The sequence below is a fragment of the Rhinolophus hipposideros genome, assembly GCF_964194185.1.
Source record: "Rhinolophus hipposideros genome assembly, chromosome: 15".
In the NCBI taxonomy this organism is placed as follows: Eukaryota; Metazoa; Chordata; class Mammalia; order Chiroptera; family Rhinolophidae; genus Rhinolophus; species Rhinolophus hipposideros.
Window position 1 is genome coordinate 48,448,778 of NC_138061.1, and position 9,148 is coordinate 48,457,925.

At 53.2% G+C, this 9,148-nt stretch overlaps 1 protein-coding gene across 2 annotated transcripts; it reads right to left on the reverse strand.

The window, feature by feature from the left end:
- Nucleotides 1-1,774: 1,774 nt before the first annotated feature.
- NODAL (nodal growth differentiation factor) lies at nt 1,775-8,850 on the reverse strand (the record flags this gene model as incomplete). 2 transcript variants are annotated; one of them, XM_081074017.1, is made up of 3 exons in its annotated part: nt 1,775-2,484; nt 4,165-4,862; nt 8,658-8,850. In XM_081074017.1, the coding sequence occupies 3 exons, from the start codon at nt 8,848-8,850 to the stop codon at nt 2,332-2,334; spliced, it is 1,044 nt and encodes a 347-aa protein (XP_080930143.1). In that variant the 3' UTR covers nt 1,775-2,331. The 2 variants fall into 2 exon arrangements, with proteins under 2 accessions (XP_080930143.1, XP_080930144.1); XM_081074018.1 differs by lacking the exon at nt 8,658-8,850 and adding an exon at nt 8,475-8,573.
- Between the last annotated feature and the right edge of the window lie 298 nt (nt 8,851-9,148).

Consider the following 9,148-nt stretch of genomic DNA (forward strand, 5'->3'; position numbering starts at 1 on the left):
GAGTAGTAGTAGACCTTTGCCTTCAGAGCAAGTGAAAATACCTCTGACTATTCAAGGAAAGTCCCTTCCTGGTCCCCAGGTTAGGGCAGGACTCAGGTCTCGGAGACAGTATTTTTTTCTGACTCGGAAAGACTTCACGGCCACACACGGTCCAGAACATGGAGCTGTCACTACCCTCCGTCCCAGATACCTCTGGCCAGGCAGCAGAATGCCCCTGCTGCTGACAAACCAAACACTTAGCTTTCAGCAGGAGTCAGCAAAATGTAGCTTCACTCCTTTGGGCCTGCGACTTCTGGTTGATAGGAGGCAATGCGTCATCATCAGTGAGGTTTGTTTCCTGAGCCAGTATTGCTGCTAACTGAACACTCCCACAGCTGTAGTCACAAATAGTTTGGCCTCTCACTTTTGGCCCCAGCCATAGCAGAACTATTGGGCACCTACTTAGTAAAGAAGATGCTTTAGAGACCTGGGATGGGATTTCCTCTCCCCAAAAATTGAATTTGGCCGTGGAATTGGGATTTGAATGTCTTGATCCAAATCTAGGGGAGCAAAGACTTCTAGATACTTGCTACTAAAGACGACGCCCCTGGGGCTCCAGAGGCCGGAGCTCAGCTCTTGGCCCTGCCATTTCTGTGTGGTCAGGCCACCAGGTCTCCGGGGCCTTGTTTAGGAAAGAAGATGGGACAAAAGCTGACCTCACAAGGCCTCCCCAGCTCCACTGTCTTCTGAGTAGAGTCAGAGGCAGAATTCTATCATGATTCTGAATTGGGGTTAGAATAGGTCTATTTCTACTCCAGGAAATGAGCAGCTGCAACAGCTTTGCTGCTGAATCGAGGCATTGAGATTTCTCAGGCGCGGGCCGAGCTCTCTAGCAACCCTCCTGGGCCGGGATTACTACCTTGACTCAACCAAGGCTGCGGTTGAGTCCTATCTAAACTCGGCAAGGGTCTTCACGTGCTGGGGCACACGTCAGTGGGCTTCTTGAGAAAGTAGGGATAGATTTATTATGGACTCACACTCCCAACGAAATGGCCCCCTAGCCCTGCCAAACAAGAAAATATAGCCCGTTAGCTCCACGAGGTCAGCTGGTGAGAGAAATGCAGAAGCGCTGCCTTTGGGGTCTTTTCATCCAGAAGATGAAGACGTGTGTGTTTGGTGGGAGAGCTTCCTATAAGAAAACTTGAGTTCCTTTTGCTATGCTGCTCTGAGGAACCTGAAATTAAGCCACTGTTAGAACCCTGAGCGACAGAAGGGCGGGTAAAGGTTAGATCAAGGGGAGATGGCAGGGCCTGAGCTTAGCAGGCTTTACGTGGAGATGGGGATCGAGCCCAGAGGACAGTCCACGGCTTCAAGGTCATGGCTCTTCGAAGCCTGCCGACGGACATTTAACGGGAACGCATTAGGATCCACCCGCTTTCATGTCACAGCCTGAGGCTGAGCGGTACATCACTCACCTGAGGTCACAAACTCTGTGGCTGAGCTGTGACCGGAACCCACTCAGGACAGAGCCTTTACGTCTGCTGGATAGGAAGCTCGGGCCTCAGGAATAGCACACATTGAGAGACGGAGGTGAACTGTCACCAACCCGAACAGACTCGGACTGTGTCTGCCAAAGCCGACTAACGTGGGGGTGTCTGAGGGCCCCAGCTTTGTAGTCTAGTATGGCCAGTCCTCTTGGACGAGTTCCTGCCTCTCCCTTCAAAGGCACCAGATGGCCTCGGAGGACTATACAGTGGCTTTATTGTTTGTACAGCTCATTAGCAGAGCTGCACTCCAGGGAGCCCAGCATCAGGCCAACAGATTGCCAGTGGCCAGCCAGAAAGATGTGGGGGCCCCCTAACCCCGCCTGAGGCAAAGAGCCCCCCGTTATTCATTTACCAGTGATGCTTAACCGTGTGTGTGTGTGAGAGAGTGTCAAAGACCACTTTCGAGAATACATAAAAGTTATAGACAACTTTGTCCCACCTCAAAAATAAATGCACGCACGCCCCAACTTTTACATACAATTTCCGGGGATTCGCTGGTTAAAAAACAGTCAGGTAAAGAACTCTTCCACTAGTGCTTTTACTCGCCACTGTCTGTTGGGTAAAGAGAAAACCCAGCTAGACCGCTGGCCAGGCTTCCTCCTCCCTCTCCTGACAGCGGCCTCAGTGTGTAGCCCGACTCCACAACGCCTCCATTACAGGGTGGGCGGCCCTTCCTTCTCAGCTCTGGTGGCCAGAGCAACTTTTCCCCTCCGTTTCTCCTCATAGGATTGGCTGCTTATCTTGTCTTCCAGGAGCTTCCCGACCTTCCAGGGCGCCGGCAAATCCAGCACCCCTCCAGGTCTCCTCAGAGGCACCCACACTCTTCCACGATCATGTCCTTATGATGGTCTAGAAGGACTCTGCCATTGTCTACGTACAGCATGCTCAGTGGCTTGGTCTTCACTGGGGCGCAGCAGGTAGAAGGGACTCGGTGGGGCTGGTACCGTTTTAGCAGACTCTGTGAAAGGGAGGAGAGGGGTTCAGTTAACAGCCCACTGGTCAGGTCAAAACAGTGTCATTTCTGAGGAAAGGGTGAAAAAGTTACAGAGACTTCAAATCCGTTTCTGGGTGCAAAAATAGAAAAGAGTTGTGTTCATAAAGGAATCAGTATGCCAATACATCATCAATGCTAACCTGTAAAATAACTTTCTCTTTTTTAAAGCATCGTCTGCACAGAAGATTCTAAATGCTGTATGTGGGTAGAGAGAGCAGTAGGTAACTCCTGTTCTAGGGTTCTAGTCTAGAGTAAACACCAGTTTATAAAACAGTCCAAGAAACTCCTGGTTTAGTTCCAGAAATAAAAGGCCGAAAAGAGTCATGCAGAAATTCGTGTAGGATTTGCTTTGTTGCCCAGAGAAGGGCAAACAGAGAAAAGGTAACTACCCCTTGGCATTCTAGGGCCATGTCCCAGTGGTCCCACGACGTCTTTTCCGATCACAGCATCAGAGCTGGCAACCGGGCCTATCTGGACCTCTGTGGTTCCCTCTGATTGTGCTACAGGTAGGTTGGTGGTACCACGTGGGGCCTGGAAGAGGCGCAGGAGGCCTTTGCCCAGGCCAAGTCCTCTAGGGTGTAATCTCCTTGCCCTCTGTCCATACACACTGCCCATACACCAGTGCCTCCCTTGCACGAGCTCAGCTCACATGCTCCCCAGAGCCGCTGAACCCCGCCTGAGGCTTGGCTGGGAAGATGTACCACAGCTCCAAGCGACTCTAGGCTTCTTGGAGTAAATAGACACGTTGGTCCCATATGACCTTTGAGAGCAGGGCAGGCTATCTATCGTATCAGGGCCACCACAGTAGCCTCTATACTTTGTCGCTGTCATTCTCCTTCCATTCCTCTCCCTCCACCTCCGTCTGGACCTTAGGCTGGTTAGTGGCACCTGGTGGTAGCCTCGGACCTTATCTAACTCCGGCAAAATGGGTGTCTGATTCCTGTTTTAGGCAGCAAAAGTACAGTGGCTGGAACAGTATTATATCAACCCTGCCCTCATAAACATGGCCCCCACTTCATCAGTGAATCGCAGACTTCTAATGATAACATCAAACATGCCTGATACAGTAGTTATCTATATATCAGGCAGATATAGTAGTTATCTGCCAACTACTGTACTTAAGGTATACATATCATCCCATTTAACCCTACAACCTCCCTGTGAAATATGGCATTGCTGTCCCCATTTGACAGATGGGAAGACTGAGGCTGAGAAAGTAAGCAACTTGATCAATATCGCAGCTAATAAGTAGGAATCAAACCCAAGCCTGTCTATCCCCAAACTCCAGATTCTGAATTCCCTTTCCTTAGAATGTCAGAGCTGAGAAGGAGCTGAGACACTCCAGTCTCCACCCTTCACCCCTAATTTTATGAAAGACAAGGAAAAGGTCCCAAGAAAGCATCACGTTCAAGGCTACCCAGCAGGGCATGACTCCATGTAGGCTTTCTGAGGATTCTGTCATTGGTCATCTGTATCCTTAGGAATTTAGCACATGACCTGGCACACTGCAAGTGCCCGAATAACTGGGCATGAATGAACTGTAATTTAGTAGCCCAGCTGGAGTGCTGTGCCCCAGCTCTGGCAGCCCGGCCACTTCTCCCTCCCAGTTTCCTGCCTGCCCTCCCCCAGGCCTTGGCATCCCACCTGGATGTATGCGTGGTTGGTCGGGTGGAACTCCTCCCCCACAGGGTTAGGACACTCGCCCTCGCAGCGGTAGGCATTGTACTGCTTGGGGTAGATGATCCAGGCACCCCATCCGATCAGGTTGAAATCCACCTGGAACTTGACCTTTCGACACAGTTGGCTTCTGTCTGGCAAGTGATGTCGAGGGTGCCTCCTGCCTCTCTCCCGGGAGAGCTGTCCCTCCTGGACCCGCCAGGAGCTCTCAGCTTCCCACAGCAAAGTGGAGCCACCCAGCCGCCTCTGTTCAGGGGAGAGGTTGGAATACAGCAGGAGGAGCACGTCGGTGACAGGTGGTGTGGGAGGCCGCTGCCAACACTCTCTAGCCAAACTGGACATCTGCTCCTCCAGCTTCCCAGGGTGCTTCAGCCACTTGGAGAGTGGCCTAGTCACCTCCAGGACCATGCTGCCCGAGGAAAAGGTCACCTGGGACAGAGTGACAGTGAACAGTTCCATCTGAAGACGTTCTAGGCAGTGAGCTGGGTCCTGATCCGCCTCCAGCTTTGGCTGGTGGAAAATCTCAATGGAGAGCGGGACATCTGGGCGAAGGTCCACAGGGCTGGACAGCTGCAGCCGGAGCTCAGCCCACTCCAGGTCCTCTTCTTGGTTTAGGAAGGAAAAGTCGAAAGCAAAGGTCCAGTTCTGCCCGTCCACCTCCACATCTGGGTGAGAAAAAAAAACAGGAAGGAAGCATGGTGAGTGGGGACCTCCTGTGGCCTCAGTGGTGTAACAACCATAGCTCACGTGTGACCTTTCACTTTACATGAATCATCTCTCTAAAGCCTCACCCCAGCCCTATGAGTTGGACGTTCCTGAGTTCATTTTAGAGATGAGGAAAACTGAGGCTCAGAAAGGTTACATTACCTGCGCGAGGTGTCATTCTTGGAAGGTGGCAGAGCCAAGAATAAACCTGGATTTGCCCAACTGAAAAGCCCAAACACTGTTCTGTCACTCCCCGTTGAGACAGCCCAGAGGCAGAGAATAATTGGTAAAAACTGGGTGAGTTCACCTCCCCTTCCCTCTACACACACACACACACACACACACACACACACACAGCCCTGTTCCACCCATCCAAGACAACTAAGCCCAAACTGGATAAAAAGGAATGGGAAGCACATTCCATTAGTTTTAGTATTGGACTATTTTGGTCTGATGTCTGGGGATGGCATGGATTTGTGGATTTCCAGGTCACCTAAAAGTGATCTTGAACTTTTTTCCAGCCCAGTTTCTTATTTTTTGCAATGAGAATAGTAATGCCCTACCCATCTTTGTGTTAATAGAGAACCCAGGGAAATAAAAAGGTTTGAAGGTTTATTGCTAAATAAAAGTCTGGGGTTATTCATTAGAAATAAAAACAGTAACCCTTTTGTGAATAGGTCCTGGGGGATGATCTCTGATTTAGGTCCATTCTAGACAGATGCTAGAACAGTTTTTTGTTTGGTTTTTGTGTATTCCTATTGCGTCACAGAGCATGTTTGGTCAGTCAGGGAAGTTCTCTGGGAAATACAGCTTATATTAGAAAAGGCAATTCCCAGCCTCAGTTTCTGCCAGCTTCTACCAACCCATCTCTAGCTACTCCTTTTCACTTCATTTCCACTTCCCTCCTCATTAGCACCTGCAGGGGGCAATAACCGGCCCCTGACTAGCAAGTCTCCCCAAAGGTGTGGGGAGGAGGCTGACAGTGCCCATGGCAGCACCACCTGGCCACCTGGGGATTAGGTGGGACATGTAGCAACTCCTAGCCACATGCACCAGGAGTTAACATATTATCTCAAGGAGCCACAAATGGCCTTTTGCAGGAAGGCATTTCCAGGTCAGTGTTTACAGCAGGGGTCCTGTTGCCTCAGGTGATGGTTCAAATTTTGCCACTTGCCGTTTCACATTGGGTGGTCACTACTTGAGACCTCCTTCTCTGGGACTCAGTTTCCCTCTGTGTAAAAGGGCAATGGTGACGGTATTCACCTCACACGGTATTGTGATTTATTGAGATAATACGTGTCAAATGCTTTCCCCAGTATAACCACCAAAGTGCACTAAACGCTGGCCATCATGAACCATTTCAGTAGTGCCCAGATCCAAAGTTAGAAATAAAGGTGTCCAGGCGGAGAGGGACCTGGACAGGGAACAAAGACATCTGCTACGGGAATGGGCAGTGTGTTTGGACGGAGGGCAGGGAGGTGACTGCTTCCTGCTAGAAGAGCTGAGACTCCACAACCGAACCCCCAGCCAAGGGCTCCCTGGGCCACAGCACTGATAGGTTCTTAAACCTGGCTCCAGTTCATCTTAAAATAGGGGTGTCTAATCTTTTGGGGGGGTCCACTGATGCCTGATGAAAGCTAAAAATGTTCTCCCAAGAAAAAAACTATCTCCTGCTTATGCAATAATTGTGATTTTGGGGGTGGGTATGAGGAAGGGGTTCATGGACGCCCTGAAACCTATCCACGCACTGAACACAGACTTGACCACACAGACTCCAGTGCGATCTTGAGCCACCTCCAATTCTAAAGAAGGAAGTGGTTAGGCTTGTGCCCTTGGGTTCCCTTCCCCTCAAACAAGGTACTGACGGTGAGCTGGGGTTTGAGGTCCTGTAGGAAAGGACGGAGTGGGCATGACACCGATTGCCCACTCTAATGAGTATAAATTACAAGGGTGATTATCATTAACAGCTGCCCTCATGCCAAGTGTTCTATGAGCATCGTCTCCTTAAATCCTCCTGCCCTTGATCACCATTTCACCGATGAGGAAACTGAAGGTCCAAGGTGAAGGTGGTTAAACAGTGACAGACACAGATGCGAAGCCAATTTGGTTAGACTCCAACACCCATTTCACGCCATCCTAGTGCTGCTTACAAATAAACCCAGGAGGGGAAAGAGCCCGTTTACGTCATCCCTTCTCAGTCTCACTCCAGCCAGGCTCTTCTTGCTGCTTTTAAAAAGCAAAGCCAATTCACAGCAATGTGAAGATACTTGAGGCCACCGTGCACTCAAAAACGGGTAAAATGGTCGATGTTGTTATGTATATTTTACCATACACACACAAATGAGGCAGAAAGAAAGCCACTTTCCCATTTTACAAAAGAGAAAACTAGAGAAGTCAACTGATGTGCCAGGGGCACATGGGGAAATGGGAAGCAGGGTTTGAGATACCAAACCCGGTTTTCCAGACTCCCAGACCGGAGCATCACCACCAACTATCAGAAACTCTCCTGAAGGAGGGAGGGAACTGGAAAAGCGCTTCCAGCTTTGCCCAACCCCCTCATGCTCCCCACCACCACCACCCCCGCAGCTTTCTGGAGGAGAGAATCACTCCAGAAATTTTCAAATTGCCCCGCTCCCCGGGTGTCCCTAGTCTGGTTGGTCCCCAGATGACCCTTCCGGAGAGGGTCACCAGTCCTCTGACCCCAGACGGGGCAGGCCAGGGAGGTAGAAGCCCCCACCCCCCAGACCACAAGGGGCCGGCGGGTGACCAGTCGTATCAGATTATCCGATGTGGATTGCGCCCCAGTCCCAGGGAGGGCCGTCTAGCCCCGGCAGGCGGCAGAAGGCGAAGGGCGGCAGGGGTCCCCTCACACCGCAGGCGCCAGGATGTGGATTGCACGTGGTAAGGGGACCCCGCGGGAAAGTCTCCCTCTGCTCAACACCCACCTGCCTGCAGCGCCTGGACGAGTCCAGAACGCGCTGCCTCGTCCTCAAGGGCGAACCTCCCAGGTCACCATAGTTACTGACGTCCCCCAGTCTCTCCAAACCTCGGCCCTGTCACCCGGGACACTGGCATCCCCCGAGTCTGGCCTCGAGGACCCAAGCCTACCTCCATTTTCGAACTCCGGGCTCCCCATCTCTAATCCCTGATGTTGCATGCTTGATAGCCAGTTTCAAAGCCGGCTCTCAGCTGGGGACACCCCCAACGCCAGACCCGGGGACCTAGTCACCCTTACTCGCGAAAAGAAAAAAAACTCGACAAAACAAAGTCATTGTAGCAATAGTAAGGATCGTGTATTACTATTCCTGGTGTTGTGCTAAGCCGTTGTTTTGTGCGTGTGCCTTGTCACCTAGCCCTCGCCTCACATTTATAAGGGAGGTACTGTCATCCCTCCGTCACAGATGCACACACCGAGGCGCCGGATTACGCAATCTAGGAAACCCGCACAGCTCAGACGGGGCTCAGTCACGCTCCCACCTGAAGCACCGCGCTCTGCCCGCGCTAAGCCAAGCCCCGGCACCCCCAGGTCTCTGTCCGGGACCCACCCCGAGGGCCACAACCCCGCGACCTACCCACGCTGCGCGGGAGCCCACGCAGACGGGAGGCGCCCCCGACCCGGAGCGCGGCACGTCCCCGACGGCAGCGCCCCGGCACAGCCGCAGCCGGCCCGGCGCCGCCCGGAGCTCGGACGTGGGGTGTGCCCCGAGTGCCGCGCGCGGCGGGCGGGGCGGGGCGGGGCGGGGCGGGCAGCCTACCTTGGGCCTGCAGGCTGCGGGTGATGTCCGCACGCGGCGGCTCGCGGTAGAGGCTCAGCATGTACGCGAGGGGGGACGGCGACGAGACCTGCCCCCGCGCACGCAGGGGCCCTGGGGCCACCGTGGCGGCGCCCGCCTGGAGCAGAGCCCACCAGGCGTGCAGGAGGAGGAAGGGCAGCCGGTGGGCGTGCATGGTGGGCTGGCCGGGCCTGAGAGCGGCGCTTCCGCCCTTATATCCTGGGCCTTGGCAGCCGCCCCGCCCCGCCCTGCCTTCCCGGGGGAAGCTTTCAGGTCATATACACGCCTCCCACCCTGGGGGGTGCACCCCGGGGAACCCCTGCTGGGAAGGGCCAGTAGAGAGGACCCCCGCAAAGCGGAGCCTTCAGGTCCAGGGACCGTCTGTTTGCCTGGTCTGGGGACTGACCTCGGGGTACTATAGGCTTTGTTTATGAGACAGAACAGGCTGTCGCCCACAAACGCCCAGGTCAGGC